The sequence below is a fragment of the Augochlora pura genome, chromosome 1, assembly GCF_028453695.1.
Source record: "Augochlora pura isolate Apur16 chromosome 1, APUR_v2.2.1, whole genome shotgun sequence".
Lineage (NCBI taxonomy): Eukaryota > Metazoa > Arthropoda > Insecta > Hymenoptera > Halictidae > Augochlora > Augochlora pura.
The window spans coordinates 7,494,383-7,515,486 of NC_135772.1; the positions used below are offsets into that span (position 1 = coordinate 7,494,383).

General features: G+C 38.7%; 1 protein-coding gene across 6 annotated transcripts; it reads left to right on the forward strand.

Moving 5' to 3' along the window:
* Positions 1 to 608: 608 nt before the first annotated feature.
* Cpr27 (cuticular protein 27) lies at positions 609 to 17,736 on the forward strand. Of its 6 annotated transcripts, XM_078176580.1 has the most exons (6): positions 609 to 752; positions 818 to 988; positions 1,100 to 1,329; positions 12,184 to 12,278; positions 13,933 to 14,340; positions 15,135 to 17,736. In XM_078176580.1, exons 3-6 carry the CDS (start codon positions 1,321 to 1,323, stop codon positions 15,346 to 15,348), a joined length of 726 nt encoding a protein of 241 aa, XP_078032706.1. In that variant the 5' UTR covers positions 609 to 752; positions 818 to 988; positions 1,100 to 1,320; the 3' UTR covers positions 15,349 to 17,736. The 6 variants fall into 6 exon arrangements, 2 of the variants coding, with proteins under 2 accessions (XP_078032706.1, XP_078032692.1); XR_013493706.1 differs by lacking the exons at positions 609 to 752; positions 818 to 988; positions 1,100 to 1,329 and adding an exon at positions 11,183 to 11,222 and having other exon boundaries at positions 15,135 to 15,426; positions 16,217 to 17,736; XR_013493709.1 differs by lacking the exons at positions 12,184 to 12,278; positions 13,933 to 14,340; positions 15,135 to 17,736 and adding an exon at positions 7,095 to 8,577 and having other exon boundaries at positions 1,100 to 6,094.
* Positions 17,737 to 21,104: the final 3,368 nt, after the last annotated feature.

A 21,104-nucleotide genomic window follows, 5' to 3' on the forward strand; every position in this document is an offset into this window, starting at 1 on the left:
CGAACGGTGTGGGGATGTGCCGCGCGCGAAGATTTCGGCTCGAGGACTGAGTAAAAGAGAGAGGTCAGAGAGGGTTTCGAGAAGTTCTTGTCTAAAGATTTACAACGTCCTGTACTTGAGAGATCCGAGTTTACTATTGTGACTTGCCGAGTTCATGTGAAATTGGAGAGGGACTTACGAGAGGCTACGTGACTTTCTCTACATTCCTCGATTAGTCTCGCTAAATAAAAAAAGGCTCAACAAAGAATTTCGTGGGAACTTTCTCATTATCTCCTTACATATTCTCAGTTATTCCTCTCGGCCGATACTGTATCCCTATATAACTATACGATATAAATCTGTATTTATATTCGAATTTCCCTTCTGTCGGCATCAACTAAGTTTATAAGTTGCATAACCAGAGGCGCTAATTTGTAACTATGTTCGCGTGGTCACGCAACAAGTACATGTAGTGAGGTGATTTATGTTAGATTTGTAGTATCTAGGGGGAATTTAGTTTTAATTTTATAGGGAATTCTGTTGCGGTCGTATAGCCCGGTGTCTCGAATAAGTGGGTTGGTATGATTGGCGACTGTGTAACATGAAATTAGTTGGTGAATGTACGGGAGGACGTTTTCAGTACCAGTCTCTATGTGAAGTTGGTTGGTGCAGTAACGTGGAGGTTTACCGGTGATTATTTTGAGTAGCTTATTTTGGAAAGCTTGAAGTTTTTGGAGAGTGAACGTAGGGGCGGTGCACCAGATGTGTGATCGGTAGGTGAGTACTGGTCTGAGGCAGACTTTGTAAAGTGTGACTCTGAGATGTTGTTTTATTTTAGATCCATGTGAGATGAGCGAATGGATGGAGGCAGCAGCCTTTTTGGTTTTTGTTAGTCTGTCCATGACTGCGGGGGTCCAGCTGAGCCTATGATCGAAGACGACCCCAAGATATGTGATTTGCTGTGACCAGGTTATAGGGTGACCGTCGACTGTAATTGGGATGCTGATTGGTAGGGAGCCTTTCCTTGGGAAACAGATGGCTTTTGTTTTTTGAGGATTGAGTTTTAGTTTCCAGTTTGCAAAGAAAGTTGCTTCTGTGTTGGCATATTTTTGAATTCTAGCGTGGAGGGCCTGGGGAGACCACGAGGATGAGATGAGAGTGGTGTCGTCAGCGTAGAGAGCCAGCTGGCAGCCTTTTACAGTCGGAACGTCGTTTATGAAGATATTGAAAAGGAGAGGGCCCAGTATGGAGCCTTGAAGGACCCCAACAGTTATTGGTAGGAGATCCAAGGAGGTACCAGCAAGGGAGACGAAAATATGCCTGTTTTGGAGATAAAAGTGAATGAGTCGGGTGAGAGTTATGGGCAAGCCTAGTCTATGGATTTTGTAAAGTAGAGCCTGCGTCCAGACAGTGTCGAAGGCTTTGGTAAGGTCAAAGAGAATCATGGCTGAAGAGCGGTTGGTGTTATGTTCGTGGGTGAAGATCTGTGCGATTCTGACAAGCTGATGTGTAGTGGAGTGTTTGGCTCTGAAGCCGAATTGTTGATTGATAAGTGTCTTAGAAGCATTAATGAAGTCTGAGAGCCAGAAGTGTATACAGTTTTCAAATGTTTTGCCTATTACAGGGAGGAGGCTAATGGGTCGATAGTTGCCAGCTGATTTATAGTCCTTGTCTGGCTTAGGTATGGGAACTATCCTGGTTATTTTCCATTTGTTGGGAAAGTAGTGGAATTTAATTGAATGATTGAATATGTAATAGAGCTGGAGGGCTATTCTGGGAGAGGCATTCTTGAGCATGGGTGGCGTGATGTGGTTGTAGCCTGGGGTTTTATTACTACGCTGGGTTTTTATGGCTTTGTGGACTTTTTAGGGTAGTGGGATGTAAAAATTAGAGGTGGGGGTTGGATCGAAAGGAGTGTCAGAGTAGAGAACTTTGGATGTGAAGTGGGTGATTTTGGTCTCGAAGGTTGAGGGGGTGTTTGAAGCGTTATTATGTATTTTTTGGAATGTCCTACAGAGGTGGTTTGCCTTGCAGAGGTCAGAGGTAAGTGTTTCGTTGTTGGGAGAAAGAGGTGGGATAAAGAAGTTTTTCCCTGTGAGGGTGCTGTGATTTGCCCAGAACGTGGGGTCTGGCTTGGTTTGTTTTCTGATTTTTTTATCCCAGGCATTGCTCCTTATTCTTGCAATTCTGGAGGTAATTTGAGCAGAGAGTAGTTTGATCAGGTCTTTGTGGTAGGAGAGTCCATGCTGCTGCCATAATTTCCTAGCGACGTGTCAGGTTTTGATGAGGTTTTTCAGGAAAGGGTCTGCTGAGGTGTCAATATGGTGTCTGTGGAGAGTGAGGTGGGTTGTGGCATTTTTGGTGCACGCAAGGAGATAAGCCTGTAGGTTGGTGATGGCTGAGTCTATATGCGCTATTGAGTTGAATGAGGTGGTGAGTTTGATGTTGTTGTTGTGTTTGTTGTAGGCTGTCCAGTCAATGTAAAGAGTCATGTGCAGTGGAGGGAGAGTGCTTGGGGTGGTTGTTAGTAGGACTAGTCTGTGTCGAGTTGTGAAATCGTCAGTGGTTACACTATGGAAGGTATTGTGGTGTTTTGTGAGGAAAACGTCCAGTGTGGATTTTCTTGAATTGGTGTTTGATGGGCAGAAAGTGAAGCTACCAGGGTGATTTATTAGATAGGGAGCACTTCAAGAGTGGTTGAAGAGGAAGTTGCCAGAAGAGTTGTTAGTGTAATTGTTCCATGAGGTGTGTTTAGCGTTAAAGTCACCCCCATTGATGAAATTACCTGGGAGATTAGTGAGGTGGTCAAGGTCGGTGGTAGTGAGTCTGTGAGAGGGAGGTATGTATACTACGCCTATGATGAGTGCTGGGGAGGGGATCTTGATGTAGAGGGCATCTAATTTTGTGGAAGGGTTTGTGTGGACTTCGAATTGGAGGTTGTTTCTCATTAGGATGGCAACGCCTCTGTGTGAGGTATAAAGTCCAAATTGCCCACGGGAAAATTATTAAAAACACATCTAATCTCCCAGCATGATCTCCTAATCACCTGATACCCTTGAAAGAGTGGTTCAAAAAATCATAAAAAAATCTCAGGACATTCCACGGGAATCTACGTTCCGGAGACTTAAAGTGGACACTTCCAGCTTCAATTTATGCTATATAATGTCCAAGTTGTTCCCCGGATACATAATTGAAAACTCACCTAATCTAGCAGCATGAGCTCCTGGCCACCAGGACATTCCACGGGAATATACGTTTCGGGGTCTTAAACTAGACACTTTCAGCTTCAATTTATGCTATATAATGTCGAAATTGTTCCGCGGAAACATAATTGAAAACTCACCTAATCTAGCAGCAGGAGCTCCTGGCCAACAGGACATTTCACGGGAATATACGTTCCGGAGTCTTCAAGTGGACACTTTCAGCTTCAATTTATGCTATATAATGTCGAAATTGTTCCGCGGAAACATAATTGAAAACTCACCAAATCTAGCAGGACGAGCTCTCGGCTACCAGGACATTCTACGGGAATGAAGGTCCCGGGTCTTAATAAGAATATATATGAATATTTTGAGATTTGTTTGTCTTGATTTATCAGGCAGCGATGAGCTCGAGCTCCATGCTGCATATTTATAGATAAGTAAATAAGAAAAAAATATCCCTACTTTCGCTTTTTTCTCCTCTATGAAATTTTTCTTGCAACAAAGCTTTCCTTAAAGCTTGTGCGATTGCTAAACTCTAGGATCGTTTTTGCACCGAGAGCAGTGGTTGGGGATTATCTTTGTATCCAGTGCAGCAAGTTTAGTAAATCCAGCAACCGCTTCGCCACACGCAAAGCTGTGGCAACGATACGTCCGAAGCGATCGGGTCGTTCATCATCCATCTTAGCTACAATTGCAGCCAAGTCCCTTTGTAGCTAAGACCCCTTCTGTACAAAGTGAAAATAAACGAATTCTCCGGCGATTGGCATTACATCCTTTCTTCGTTAAAGCAGTTGTGATCCAAGCCGCTAAACGAGGCAAACGATACAACGCCACAATTTTTGATCCTTCAAGCCAGATCTGCGATTTACGGAGATACAATACACTTTTAGTCCTCGAAGCGGATCTGAACAACGAACCAAGGCCGAAACAATATTTTCTCGGTTCTTCGAGTGGTCGGAATCGCGATTGATATCGCGGCATCACTCAACGCAAAGCAAGCTATCGAGACAACGGGAAGTGGCCAAGTGACGAAGAAACATCGGTGAACTGCAGCAAGGACATCAATCTCTAACAAGGATCATTTGGATCTCAACTTCCAGCAGTAAAGTACTGCATCGCAGCATCCTCTTCTGGGCCTCGTCAAGTCATCGGAAGGGAGCATCATTTTACATCAAGCAACGACAATGGGCCACCTGAGTGTCCTGGAAGTCAAAGTGGGTGTTGCAAAGGGCTGCCCAATCGCGATGGGCCCATAGCAGTGACGCGGAGTCGCAAGGAACAACGTTTGGGACCGAGAAGATGACACCGCGAATCCTTCCGGGGGTCCCGGGCCGCGCGCGGTCATCGGCAAGTCGCTAACATCTGGGTGTAATATTCTTAATTGCCCCGCATCCCAAATGTGTCGTCTTCCGCGACCCGTGGTGTACCATGTGCCTTGGGACGGTTGGAAGGTAGATTTCGAAAGTACGGTTGACAGGCCCACGCCGTAGCCAATTTCAGAGGTCCCAAGTACATGGCTCGTCGCCATAAAATCCGACTAGGCAGTGCTGAACTGTACTTTATAATGTATATTGTATTAGTGCAGTAGGACGTAACAATGACTGTACTAGAAGATCGAAAAGCAGTGTTAGAGAAGATTCTCAAGGAATTTTACGCGTTACAAAACCAAATAGAAACGATAAAGGACAGGGTAGACGAGGACGTAGCTGACAATTTCGAAAATATCTACTATGAATGCTCTGACTTATTAGAGAGACGAATGTACCAATTAAAGAACGGAAATCAAATTCACACCGTTCCGAGGATGAGTGATGCGTCGCCTTGTTCTAGCATAGCTCCACAAAGAATCCTACCAGAAATTCGAATCAAGCAATTCGACAGAAACTCTCTAGAGTGGCAAGGGTTTTACGATACTTTCGTATCATTAGTCCACGACGTTGAGACGATCCCTGTCATACACAAATTTCACCTATTAAGGTCATATATAACGGGTAACGCGGCTAATGTCATAGACGCTCTATGCGCATCCGACGAAAATTATTTTCTAGCTTGGGAGTTGCTATAAAAAAGATTCAATCAACCGCGGAAAGTTGTTCAAGGACAGGTCCGCGCGCCTTTATAACTATCTGAGATAGTAAAGGAGAAATCATCCTCATTGCGCTCTTTAGCAGAAACAGTTGAAGTGCACATGCATTCATTAAAACCGCTAGGTATCTATGGGTAAAAACGAAGCATGAGAACCAAAGCATAAGCAACATTTTCAAGAGTATACAAGCTGTGCTGGGATTCGTAGTACAATCGAGCAGGGATGATTCTTCATCCCTTAAATCATCTTAAAAACATTAATTGTTGCGAACTATGCAGTAAATAGAATATTTTTGTTATTGTCAATGTTTGTAAACACTATCTTGGACAGAGACACCTGCAACAGAAGATGAACATAGCTGAACACAGATGGACAAACTTTAACCCTTAGCGCTCCGTTGGCACCACTACGGAGCCATCCGTCATTTGTTCCGTAACTCTGTAGGCTCCGCTGCGGAGCCCAATTTTTTTAGCATGATTAGGCTTAACCGTTAGAGTGCTACGCGGCGCAAAACTGATCCGATAGTTTGTGTCGAAAATTGCGACGCGGCGCAAAACTGCTGCGCAGGGCAGTGTGTTTTTGGTGCTCCGTGGGACTAAACGTATTCTAACCTCGCGCATAATTTGTTACTAGAGTGCATTCTTATACTTTTAAAAATAATTTTTTACAGTTATTATATATTATTTAGCAAAAATAACCATGTCACGTGCTTTTACTTCGGGCGATGATTCGATCTCTAGTGATTATATGGAGAGTGAAACAACGGATTCAAACAGTGATGATAGCAGTATTATAATGCATCGAACAAAACGATTGAGGATTGAAAGTTCTACTTCAAATTCATCTTCAGAAACAGACGAAACACCAACTTTCGCCAATATTCCTCCGACAAAAGTGTTTTCTAAAGCAACAAATAATTTTTTCGAGACTTCTGGACCTAGACGGGCGCTTCCTCCTGATGCCGCACCCATAACCTATTTCAATTTATTTTTTACTATGTCATTGCTCGAAACCATCGTAAAGGAAACGAATCAAAATGCTACCCAGTTTTTGGCTTCACATGCAGTTTCTGCAAATTCTCGAGCAAAAAAGTGGACGCCGACAACAGTACACGAAATAAAAGCCTTTATTGCAGTATTGATCGAAATGGGGATTACGAGAAGGCCAACAGTTTATAGTTATTGAATAAAAAATTCCCGATATATCCCATGGTTTGGAAAAATGTTTTCAAGGGATAGATTTCAGCTGATTTTGAAGTTTTTTCACTTGGTTGACAATAGGTTATTATTTGAACCAGGCCATCCAAATTATGACCCATGTGGCAGGTTTGATGTGCTTGTCAAACACGCAAACACTGTATTTCAGCGACATTACATACCGAACCAACAATTGTTTATCGTTGAGTCGTTAGTTGGTACTCACTGACACTCTGCCATAAAACAATACATCCCAAACAAGAAACATCATAAATGGGGGATCAAATTTTGGATGCTTTGCGATTCGGTTTCTAAATATTGCTTGGGCTTTTTCTGCTACAAAGGAGCTAAAAGCACAGACGACAGAGATTCAGTAAAAAAATATGGTCTTGGATTTGCCGTAGTGCAAGAATTGCTTTCAATTGGAAATTATCTAAACAAAGGTTACCATTTGTTTACAGACAATTTTTACACAAACTTACGCCTGGCAAAATCCCTTTTGAAACAGAATACATACCTAACTGGAACAATAAGACGCAATCGAAAAGAGATTCCTCCGGAAGCTAAGAAAGCAACCGTAGGAGAAGCTAAATACCTAGCACATAAAGATATTTTGATGTGTTCTTTCAGAGATAAAAAGTCCAAACCAAACCCAGTCATATTGATCTCATCCAATGCAGATACTGAGAATGTGACGATCAAGAAAAAGAAAGGGAATTTTGAATACAAAAAGGTGAAACCGAGCGTGATTGATGACTACAATAAATACATGGGAGGTGTGGATGAGTCGGACAAAATGTTATATGTGTATTTGGACGAGCGAAGAACCCTAAAATATTGGAAGAAAGTAGTATTTAATATATTTGGAAGAATGGTGCTGAACTCTTACATTTTATATGTCTCAAACACTACTGAAAAACAAATTACTCGGCTCCAATTCACATCGAAGATTATCGAAGATATCGAAAAGGAGTGGATGAATCATAAAAATAGCGTGTCAACACAACCATCTTCATCGACCAAAAGATTTGCTCTGGAAAACTTACCAGGACGTAGCTTACGCCAGTGCGTGGTGTGTAGAAAAACAGGGATTGTAAAGCGATCCCGATTTATTTGCGCCCGCTGTAAGAAAGGCCTACATGCTGTTTGTGCGGCAAAGCATACTTGTTGACATATTTTTCTTTAATATTTTTATTTCCAAAAACGAAAAAATTAAGAAAATAATATTGATATGTTATGTTTATTTTTTTATTCATGTCAAAGAACATTTTTCCTTTATAATAAAAAAAGAATTATAATAATTAAATCATATTTGTCTGAATTAGAGTGTTTTATTTGACACCATTATTCTTTCCTTTAAAATAATCAAAATAGGCATAGCACTTTTCATACATATTTACAAAAATTGCTTAACACTAAAACGGTTAAGATGTTACGGAATCGTCGGCGTTGGCAATTGATATCTGTAGTTAAAACGTGCCCCAACTATTCTTTTGGGAAATGGAGACGTCAATAATTAATTCATACATCTTGTATAAAACACTGAGAAAGCACTGACATGCATTTAAAGTACAGGAAAATTTTAGTAGATCAACTTTTAGGAGATTTTCGTCAGGAAAGAAGAAGAGTTTCTACATCAATTTCTGAAATCAGACTAAACGGAAAACTGCACATAATGGGGAAAGGTCCAAAGAGGGACTGTGTTGTGTGCTCTACAAGGAAACAAAGAGATGGCAAGACGACAAACAAGTGAATACTGTGACACTTGCTCAAGTAAACCCAGAATGCACATGGGAGATTGTTTATAAAGATATCACAGCATGGTGAATTACAAAATTTAAAATTTACATTTCATTTACAAGAAGAAGGTACATATGTATAAAATAAATAAAATCAAAAACATTCACAAGCACGTGTAATTTTTCTCACTTAAAGTAAGACTCCTTCTTCACACTCGTTCCGCTGCGAAAATGTGCCGGAGTTGCTGGTAGGCAATGGTACAAAAACGTGCGAAGAGCTCAGGGTTAAAGTCGATTTTCCGGAAATTAAGCTCAGGATAAAAAAATATAATGTCAAACATTCGAGAAATTAAAGAGTGCAACAAAATGTATTTTTCCATCACAAACGAAACCAATTTTTCGAATAATCGATTAGATACTTGTCTGTCCGATAAATTCACTTTACTTTGCACGGTGACAGAAATTCTAGGCCACCTTGTATGTACCGACAGTCTAACACAGGAATTGGAACGTTAGAAATGTGTGACGCGTGGTAGCGGCCGATTGAACAATGTGTCTTGCGGGCTGCAAGTACGGCTGAAGGATGTTTACAGGCGAAAACAACGAAAGTGAACGCTCAAGTCACAAGTAGCAGGAACGTCGACGCTAATATCCGATTATGTCCTACGTAACGGGGTTGCGTAAGAGAAATAAGCCTAATGTCCCTTCGATGAACGAATGCTGAACTCTTCCGTGGGCACCTAGTCGAATGTAACGAAAACATTGGTCTCCTCGTCCGCCCCGTTTATCATTCCATGAATACAAATACCGGATCACTGTCCTTCCTTACTTTCACTGCATCTGTTCCCGGGAACCTCTGTGACAAATGCATTTCAATCACGATGGGAAATCGTTCCTCGATTTTCAGTCGTAAAATCTACGATCTATATGATTTTCGACAATGAAATACTGGATACATTGGTGGTCAAGTGTTCAACTTATGTGATGCGATAAATATTAGTTTGACTAAAAATTTATTCCTAGAAACAGTTCTTAATCGATAGCTTCAATTTTGTCTAATTAATTTCCGTCGTTTAATTAATGTGTGTACTGTGTATTATCTGTAACCATGTTATGAAACTGAAAGGATAGTTTCGTCGATTTATTGTTAATATAAAAGTCAATATCTTGATACCATTCCGTCTGTACAACAAAGAAAAAAAATGAAAGATATTATGTAAGACGAAAGTATAGTTTGGAAAGATGTGTTTAGACGTGGAGCTGTTTCTACAGAAATTGATTCTCACGAATCGAGCGCTTGAGTTGCAAGATCGACAAAGGAATGTATATATATATATCTCTCTCTATGTTCAACGCTATAATGCCCTTAATACTTACTATAAATGTCAAGAAGTTCCCTTGTATTACCTAGAAGTTTCCCGTTTCATTGACTATCTATATTAGTATATAGCTAACACTTCCAGCTTATATTGCCGAATCACTATCTTAAAGTTTCCAATCTTAATTTTGCTTTTGGATACATTATCTCTTTAAGCTCTTCATAAAAATGCTAAAAATTACTTTCATATCAATGTTAAAAATCAAATTCTTTGGCTTTTTAATATTTGTTTGTTTGATTTAATGTTTTCTGCAAATGTATTCGCAAGGAACATATACAATAAACAACTTATCTTTGTGCGCAATGCGTAGTATTGAGGATATTGTCCTTGCAAAATGTATTTATCATCCAGAAGATGACCTTGTACAGACTCTTGTGCTTAAGGGCTCATTCTTGACTTCAACCGCAGTTTTTGTCGTACGTTCGATAATCACGAAAGCTACACTTCCTTGGTATTGCAGTATATTAACACATTCGTATCGGGCTATTTTTCCTTTTTTCATATAAATCGGGGTATTTTAGCAATGCAAAGATATTTTAACATATATGTATTAACACATTCACATCAGAATATTTTTCCTTAAATTTTCATACAAATCGGGGTATTTTAGCAATGAACACTTCTTGCAAAACGAGAATTCTCGTTTCTCGATGACAACGTTTCTCTTTTAAAAAGGAGAATTCACGTTTCCCGATACGAATGTGTTAAGTATATTTATCTGAACAAAATTTTCATTAATGATATCTTGAACTCAAATATTTCGCACATTGCTTCATACAAAACCAGCTTGAGTTTCTAAAGCAATCATTTGATCAATATTTTCTGTTACGTAAAAGAATTTCAAAAACATTTCTCTAGTCCATTATATAATTTCATTTTGTTTCGTCTACTTGTTCCACCAACACAAACTTGCAAATTCTAAAACATCTGCAATTCTGGAATCGATAAATTGGAGTAAGAATCACAAGATCTTCATTTCCAATTTTGTAGAATAAATTACCAAATCTACTTTGTGCGCATGTGTGAAAGTATTAAATCTATACAATAATACATATAAACTTATGAAATTGAATACAGATGGGGATGACATTTTTAAAATCAAATAACACTCGACAGCAAATTCTTCAATTTTCGTTACGTAAAGAGCTTACCGAAAACTTGGCTTAAAAGTCACGTCAGTTCGAAAGAAGGAAATGAATTCGTTAAACTGGCGTTAACCCACTTTCCTTTAAATACTATAGTGTCGGCAAAGTGAAAATTCAAATTCGTGCCCCGATGTCTCCACAATTTTCCTGTCACCGATACTCGACGATAAATCGACCGATTTGCGGTCGAGTGACGATTGAGCAGTTCTTTTCAACGCTTCGGTAGATACGAAAAATAGCGACCACGCCGAAAGCCGGAGGCAAGTTACGCTCGATGTTGATCAAAAATTGGCAATGCTAGAAATTTTCAAAGTCGGGGTTCGGTGCGGTGAACTCGCGCACTCGGATCGCTGCGAAGTCGAGGCGGTGGTCGGGCCCATGGGCGGGCCCCGCCGCTCCCGAAGGGGACCTATATAAGTTGACTCGCGGCCGGTGTAACGCGATCCTATAATACAATCGCGTCTGCCTCATCAGCAACCAGACATGCGACTTCCCGTGAGTACTACTTCACTTTTTTCTCGTTCAAGTAGAAACTGACTTCGTCATCAGGTTAATCCAAAAGTCATTACACCTTTTCCGTAAGCCTGCGGCACGCGTCTGTAAACACTGTCCGTGAGTGATTTAAGTACTATTCTCACCAAAACTATCTGAATACTGGTTGTAGAGTTTAGTGAAAAGTGTTTTCCCATTGAGTGCTTTTTGAAGAAACCTATCGATAAAATGTTTGCGACTACTACTATGTGCATTTTTTATTATGTTCTTCATGGTTTATTTTATTATACTAGAGAAATGTTTATTATAATTACTTGCAAAATAAGTGATTTTTTTACGAAGTGTCTTTTAAAAGAAATTGTATATCGATAAATTGCTCTTCATTAATTTATTTTATACTATTCTTGCAATCGTTTATAAGAACTTTTTTATAAGAACTGTTTATTGTTTAAAACGATGAACAAATACCGACAATTAAGTGTTTAGCGTTGTAACTTTGAGTCATGATGGTCCGTAATATAAACCGTAACGTGAAAAACTAGTTCTAGCATTTCATGTTCACACGATGCTTGTAAATCAGTGAAAACGCAAGGATGTAGAATTCAATTCAGTGCCAGTGATAGCAATGTAAAACAAACTCGCTTAGTGACACGGTTGAACAGAAGTGGTATTTAAGTTTTCTCGAACTGTCTGCGCAATCTTATACCAGTGATACTTATTCAGTGAATCGTAGCGTAAGCATTATTGAGAAATCGCAACGTAGAGATCGAGCAGGAGCTTTATAATCGAATGGTAGATCCTGTTTAGTAAATTTTTAGTCGGTTCTACAATGATTCAATCGCATCTCCTGAAAGACAGAAATATCGACCGTGCAACCGCAACTATCGAGAATTTTTGCATTGCGAACGAGGTTATTGGAAAGTGATTTGAGTGCCAACTGTTTTATGCAAACTTCTGTCACCAGATACTGTTCCTTTGGTTCTGCTGTGGCCTTGCGCTCGCTCAGCATAATCAGTATGAAGTGACCACACCGGTTCCCATTTTGAAGCAAATCAACAAGTAAGTACTGTTATCACTCTGTGCAATCTCACTCTCGTTTCTCCCGAATATGAAAGCGGCAAGTGCAGTTTTAATGTTTCAATATTCCTTTATCAATAGCAAACTTGTATCGTGGTGACTTTGGAAATGCACTTTTTTCAGAAAACCTGATCCTTTTAAAAATCTGCTTTTTTCTATTTATCTGACTTTCCCAGATGCTTGTTAGTATGATACATATTGAATGAAACGATCTTGGGTAAACATTTAAAAGATATTGTTTAATTTTTCAGTGAAAATGCATGTTTATAGAAGAACTTTAATGTTTTGTCTGCTACGCTATAATCTCAGAAATTTCAAATTGGGAGATTATAATAGATTAGTACAAACATTACTGTCGAAATCTGAGCATTATAGTTCCGTCGTCCACATATGAATTACACAGCAGTCAAAGCGTTAACGAAGAGAGGACGTACATCTTGCAATACGATTACCTTTTAAAACAAAATTACGAAAATTAGTTGGATCTGTAGAGGCGTGATTGCCAGGTAGCGTAATTTATGCAGATTGTGAGTTAAGTAATGAGTGACTGCGAAAACCGCGTTTAACCATCAAAGTAGGCGTGCCTTTGAATAGTTTCGTAAGGGGATTCGTTTGACTGCAATATCAAGGCCAAATATATACTTTTCTTGAACTCCGCAAGAGGTAGACCATTATTGCAATCTGTTTTCGAGTAGTTTCGAAACCTTATTTTATTTCGATAACCTTATTTTGACCTTGTGCTACAATTTTTTATAATTTTAATAACTACACGCGTGAATAATACACATAGGCCGTCATATAAGGATTAAAACTCAGTGTTTCACAAAAACTATCATCGATGAAAACACACGGTTAAAGGGAAAGTTATATCAATTTCATGGATAGACTAATCTATCGATTTATTACGATGTCATTATCTAGTTTAGCTAATTCTATGATATAATATACACTGTTTTCTGTCATACTTACGCATGATTTATGTTCTTCAAGCTTTCTAACTTTAACGAGTGAAATTACATATTGCTTTTAGTTTGACAAAAAGAGAATCATTCCTTCGTTAAATACCATAGCCAGCTAGGAATTAATGAGATTTTTATCACAAAAACGAAAACGTTTATGATTAGCGCAAGACATAAGATATCTGCATAGCAAACCGAAAAATTCGTTGGTAGTTAATAGAATGTGAAACGTATTATACATTCTGATGCCAAATATTCTAAAAATTGTCATGACATTAACATTGTTTCATTTTACTTTTGATTCACTGAAAACAGGATTGCTCTTGCATTATATTACATATGTATGTATTTTATGTACTATTTGTCGATTATTGTTTAGATTGCTTATCTAGTCAAGGTAACTTAATCAGCCAATTGTTGTGTGCAATTTTAGTCCGTAATATGTATACTATTAATTTTTATTATTTTACTTTGTGTCTATTCTATTTATTATCAGCCAATGTTGTCATTCTTTTACTTATTCTAATTTACTCTATTTTATCTACTATTTATTATATTTTAGCGTGCGCCTAATGCGATATATTTGTGGCTACCTCCGGGTATCATTGTAAACCCGGGGAACATGAGTTGAAATAAGTAACTAGTATCATGCGGAATCGATTTTGTTTAATGTGCAGGCATAACGAAGATGGCAGCTACAGTTACGGTTATGAAGCAGCGGACGGTTCCTACAAGATTGAATCGAAATATCCAACTGGAGAAGTTTATGGAAAGTATGGATTTGTCGATGATACAGGAAGCATTCGTGAAGTCGAATACGGTGCTTCAAGACGTGGTTTCGAACCAGCTGGGGCCGGAATAAACGTTCCTCCACCAACTTTGACCGGAAATAGCATTGCCAATCCCAACGAACCAGATGACGATGGTCAATACAGAGAGGACCCCTCCGTTTATTATACTGATCCTCGATTCACTAATGGAGAACGTTACGCGCCGGTCCCCCGCCAACCAGTTCGGCAACCACTGCAACAGCAACCACAACAAACACCACGGCCACTTCCAGCGCCAATTTATACTCCACCAAGGTAGGTTTTATTTACAAATCGTTCGTTTCTTAACACGTTAGATGCAGAATATCTATGTACTCGGAAATATAAGAAAGAGAATAAATTCTGCTGAAACACAAGAAAATTCACGATATCAGAATCATTTAATTAATGTCACCGAGACTATAAAGTGAAAATTTATTGGAAGAAGTATAACAATTTTTGTAACGTTCAGTTTGATCAATACCATGTGCGTATATACCCTGATCAAACCACTCGTTACTTTAATATTCAAATCTTTAAACGAAGAATTAGAAATTATTATTATGGATTGATTTAATTTAATCCACAGAAGTTTTTAATGACAAATCTAATAAGTTAAATTAAAGCTTTTTATCTTTTTATCTTTTTATTTGAATACAAATATTACTTGACACCCCCCCCCCCTAATCCCCCGTTTCTCTTTCTCTCTCTTATTCACCTCCAAGTTATTCTTTGTTTTATTGCAGTGGGGTAAATCTGATTTTCGATCTGTGAGAAATTTTAGGCTCACAATTTCAGCCCTGTTCTCCGTTATTACGTTAAGAAGCAAGTCTCGTATTATTAAAAACTGTCAAAGTCAGATTGAAAATACATTGTTCTAGACTAAAATATTTCCTTAAGGGAACTCCGTGAACGTCAAGTACAAGAGTTTACGGTGAACCGCGCAAATGTCAAGTGAATCTCGTTCGAAAGTGCAGCGAACGTGACTTGCTCAACTCTCTGGTTACTCTTTGAGTCGCGGGAAATAATCAGCGGAATTAACAGACAGAATCTCTTTCACGGTGTTCCAGGTACCCTCCTCGGGTGCAGTATCAACCGAAGCCGCAGTACCAACCGGAATACGAACCGCAGTACCGATCGCAATACCAACCGCAATATCAGGGCCAACAACAGCGGTCTATTTATCCAGCTTCTCCTCCACAAAGTGTACTTCAAGGTCGTCCGGCACCCAATGCTGACCCCAATGCCGGGTTAGCCTCTTACACGGTTAATTACAGGCGATAGACATCCATTTATCGTCTAATTACGTGTAAATAATGCGCCGTTCCCGTCGAATCATGGCGAACGTCTTATAGATTTTAGGTAGGGCCAGTTTCTCCGAAATTCATCAATTTATTGAAAAATTCTAAACTCAAATCTTCTACAAAAATACTTTTCTATTGATCCTAGAAAGACTGAAATTCCTAGAGATCATACGACTAATCTGTGATCGTAATTGTTTATACGTGACTGAAGTTATTCTTCAATGGCAATCTTAAAACTGTAAATTTAACGTTTTGATCTTGTCTATAAACGAAGACTTAACTGATCTTTATTTCCTCCTGTTTTCTAATATCGCAGTTATAATTTCTTAAGATCTTCAAAGAAGAAGGGAAAGGAAACTACTCAACATTTTTTTATAATTACTTATGACTATATATTATTATTATTTTTTTATAATTACTTACTAATTTCCGAAGAATAACAGGATGGGAACTGCTCGAAATTTTTAATAATTACTCAAGATCTCCAAAGACGAATGAGTAAGGAACTAGTTAAAGAATTAAGCAATATTCGAAATATTCAAATGTTGTGTTTGTCTCAGTCGAAGTATAAAAGTTTAGAAGTAATATCCATGGAGATTCTAACTGCGATAATAAGAAAATAGAAAAATATCGTTCTGGGGTTAATATTTCGTAAAAGAATACGACATTTTTGTCCCTTGGTCTTTTTAAGGTTAATTATTGTAAATTCTGCGATCATTTTCGTCTCATCCCCCAATTTATTCATTACAGATAAAAATTTCATTGCCATGGTATTTCTCATGGTATTTGCACTAACATCGAGCGATTTATTTTCTAATACAAGCATGATCTTCAAATTCTCCTTACAGACTGGCCGCAAGTTAGCCTGTTCATTCAGGAACTCTTAATACCTCAACTGACGTGAGTTAGGGAACATAAATCTTGTTACACCATCGAAATGCACGATCATTTAACCATTAAAAAATTCCATCATGGCGCACATAAGTCATCTCATTTCGCGTGCTCGCTACGCCTTCGTAAAATGCAGTATGCTTACGACACTTATCTTGCACACGTTAAATCTTAAAAAGTAGTTCCTCCGTAAAACTCTACCTCTTTCTCATTGTTCTACCTGTTTTTCTACCTCTTAAGCTTCCATAACACTCTCGCACGTATTTCTTGCTACCGCACGAGCTCTTCTAACATTCTCTGACTTAATGCTCAAAACATGGCATCTCAAATTACTTGCACTGCGGTAAAAGGCAGACGTTTACACCTGATCCTTTCGCTGACGAAATTAAAAACGTACCGACCTAGAAAATCACGCAATAGACACGCATAACTCTGAAAACCAATTATTCCACCTTCTATAAATGTAGTAACCGATTAACCCTTTGCGTGTCACATCTACCATCTAAAAAACTTCAAATCAATCAAAATAAAATTGAAGAATGAAATTGTATTTTTAACAAATTGTACGTTTTGCGGATCTTCAAGAACATAGGAAGATATTTTTTATTAGTGTACAAATTACATACTTGTGTGACAAACGTCTGCCATTTCATTCACTGTACGTGCTTCAAGAAAAGACTTGTCTCTTTGTTATGATCTAAACCGTTCTTTGTCAACTTTTTCTTAACGAGATGCGTGTCCACTCAAATAGATTACAATTCACCACCAACCCATCATCGATGGAGAAAATATGTTTAAAAGCGATTATTTGACTATGAAATGTTGAACACGCAGATGCGTTCTTCCGCGTGGTTAATGACGAACGGGGTGAACAATTCACGAGGTATGCCTTCATGAAATGGAATACCGTTCATATTAATCATCGCGTCACCAGCAATTATGAACGCAGTCATGGGTGAACTTGACTGGATAGTAAAAAATCACGATGTTGGAATAACTTCGAGCGGCCTTCGTACGATAGTGATCAAGTGACGCAAGCGAACAACCCGTCCATTACCCCAAGCGGTCGATCCGCAATGTAAATCTCGATCGTGTCGATGAGATCCACGCATTCGACCCCAGAAACGCCAACCAGTTTGCATAATATTGTTCGGATTTTCCTTCGCGACGGATCGATTAGAATTGTAAATGCTTTCCGTGTCTGCATATTTTCAGGATTGCATAGCATTGATCGGGAAGCTGGTTGATGCAATTAGCTCTAGTGTGATCGTTGTAAAATTCTAAGGTTGGAAAGATCGAAATGCGAATAACACACGTGTAATAGTACATGTGTGATAATAGTAGTTGGAACATTAATACGATCTTATATACTGTCCTTGTTGGTCGATGAGTATTTAATAGAGACTGTAATAAAATATTTGTGAAAGAATTTAATGGTAATTCATTTGAACACGAACTTGGCACTTAAAGAATTTCAACTATGCTAATAATATACAATTTCTTATGCACAATGTTTATATACACACAAATATATAACATAATATATAAACACAAATGTTTTTACTTGTCATCGATTTAAGGAGCAAGATTTAAAATAACGAAAGTTTAATATAATAAAATAGGAGAAAAAATAAGTTTCATAAAACTGAAAAAAGTAAATCGTGACAGCATCCATTTTTTGCAAGAAGTAATCCTTGAACTATTGAACAGAGAATATTGTATATTTCCCTGAGATTCCAGTTTTCATACTGTTAAAGGTATCATAACACTTTTTGCTCTCTTTAGCGACCTAGAACCAAGCGCCTGCACTCGATCTTCAAAATAAAGGAACTTATTTGGCAAAAAATCTTACATTATTGCGGCATAAAAAAATATTTCCGTCAATTGTAGTTCCCTAGAAACCGACGCTAGACTTTTCGGTCCAGATTGACCAAACAAAAACTGATATCGCATAATGTAAATGTTCAGTCTCACAAGAACGCGCGTAGCGTTTAACGTGTTAATATAACAGAGCACTTATCATAATTATTAGGTTGGCATTATTACTTATTGGCCAACCTAATACATATTTCAACTATTCAGTATGTAGATCCTAACCTGTATGGGGTATGACTATAAGTACAGTTTGAAGCTTCCTTTTCTTTGATCAAGATGAAGCTCAAACTTTTTATATATTTTTAAATATATTTATATTATATATTATATTCTACACTTTCAACTAATTTTTTGATACTTCACTCCATTCGCGACTGTATCACCCTTAGCAGATCACCCGATACAAATAAGCCTTACCACTCTGTATTATTATTAAACTTTTCAGATTTATGACAAAAAGTTACCAGGAAAAATACCAAACCGTAAACATATTAAAACTATTTAAGAGCGTACTCATATTCTTCTCAATTTATTACAATTATTAATCGTTTATATTTGAATAGTGACTCTGACCCACTAATCAAATTTTCCAATACTGTAATTTCAAACAATTTTGACAACACTAAATTTCTTTTTGTTTAATAAATTGCTAAAATTTAGTGCAGGATACGTGTTCAACTTTACGTACAATGAGAGAGAGAGAGAGAGAGAGAGAGAGAGAGAGAGAGAGAGAGAGAAGAAAGATCGAGGAGTAGAAATCTTCAAGCTATGAAGAAGTGGCTAGAGTTCTGCAATTAAAATATCTTCTAGCGCGAAAGGTTAACAGAAGGTAACATTCCTTTTTAGCTTTTCATGGTATCTAACAATTCAGTCCTGTTATCATAGCTATTTGAGTATATTATGAGATATGCAAGCATATCTTCATAAACATTCATATAGTCATCAAGAGTGTCTCTCAGCCTACACAATCGTAGCACAGCGATCCTCAGTCTCGTATACCATAAGCTTTTACCTTGGTGTGTCAAGTGTCGATTCTTACGAAAAAAGGAAAGGTAGTCCAGACTTTAATATACTTTTTCGCTTACTGATATGAACAACCTTGTCTGCATAAACGAAAGCGTCGGACGCTGCAGACGACATACGACCGCATACACCATACAGGTTTTTGCTGTAATGGTGGTCGGACAAAGAAGGCTGTCGCCACACCCAGGAATTTCATCCGCGCTCTTTGACCATCGGATGCATTGTGTAATTATCTGGGGCACCTGTAGGTGAAACTTCCTCCCAGAGTTCCTGGACGTACTTTTATCTTCGCGCTTAATGTTTCGACCTAAAAGAAACGATAAACCGACCTGGCATCAGCGCGATTACCTTTCCTCGCGAGTCTGTTTGGTAGCCTTGGACGTGTAATTTTTGGAAGTATGCGAGTACTCGAAATGACTTTAGCATTGTGTAATTTTACTGTGCAATTTAATTGCAGAATCATACAGTACTTGAAAGCCTTACATATACAGAATACATGCATGCAAATATTCGAGTAAGTCGAGCAATTTGAGTATTTCCGAGCAATTTACATTTTTTTACAAACAGTTCGTCAATTATGACTATCATGAATGAAAAATTCAAAGGCTTGATGCGACTCGAGAGATCGGTCATCACGTGACTTGTGGTTCGAGTCGAGTATTTGCACAGCTCCAGCAATTTCATGTCCCCCGGCGCGACGTTCCTTCGCCATTGACACTACCACAGAAATCGGTTACTGCTGCTTTGCAATTACCATTCACCGTATTCGCAATGCGCTTCTGTAATCGACGGCGATCTGTAATAACGGGAAATGATCGTTCCGCGGGAGTTATGAAATTCTAAAGAGTACCGTTTGAACATGAAATTCGTGGCTGCCTAACTTTCTTTTCCTTCCACTGTCCTTACCCGTTGAGTGGTCTTGAAGTTTCTCCGAAGATTTGAACTTCCGCCCCGCCTAATGTCGACACGCGCTGCTTGTACTGTGGCGGAAAACTTGGCATGGTTCAAGTGATTGATAGGTCGAAACCAGCGTTGGTTCTAAAAATACTTTTTACATTTTGCTACTACTTGGAATGACAAAAAGGAGAAGAAAAGGTCACGTAATTTAACATTTTTACTGAGTGCACATCGAAAATTTAAAAATGCGTTTTGTAGATCTTGGTAACCTATGTACATACTAAAGATTTCATCGAATTCGGTTAACGCAAATCTTCATTAATGCGATTAGTAATTCTTACTAGAATCAAACGGAAAACTGTCTCATTAGGGCAGAATCAAAGCGCTCAGAAAGAGAAAGTAACATATCACAGTTGTGTAAACATGAAAGCAAGGAAGCTCCCGGTTTGCAACGCGAAATGAAGCACTCGAGTCTTTTATAAATTACAGTTTCCTGAACACTCGAAGATGATCTCAAACTCCCCGTGACTTCCTATGTCCGCGATCGAGCAGTTACGTAACCCTGCACGTAACGACAATCCTGCTGCCTACAAGGCGAACAACGGAATCGCAAAGTCACTGTCAGAAAATGATCAACTGATTGAAGTAATATCCTATTCGAGATTGATAGACGTTGTTCGATAAAAGCGTTCGAGATAATCTGTCAATGCGTGTAACGCAATCGTTCGCGTGGCTCGAGTTTCTATATTTAAGTCAGCCTTGGAACACATCGATTTTCTTTGTTCTCCGCGAAAATACGATTCCGATAGATGACTGACGTCAGCGCGGACAATCAAGATTATTCCGGATGCGGAATATGTAGGTACGACAGGAACCGTTGGCTGGCATCCTTCTCCAACCTCTTATTCTAATCCTGAACTGTCCTATGTAGAATTACACGTTACGCATACCTGATACGTGGAGACTGCCACGGACCACCGCCCATGCCCACCTTTCACAATATACGTGCCCTCGCTTCGGGCTCCTCGACCGAGCCGATCTGTTTCGCGA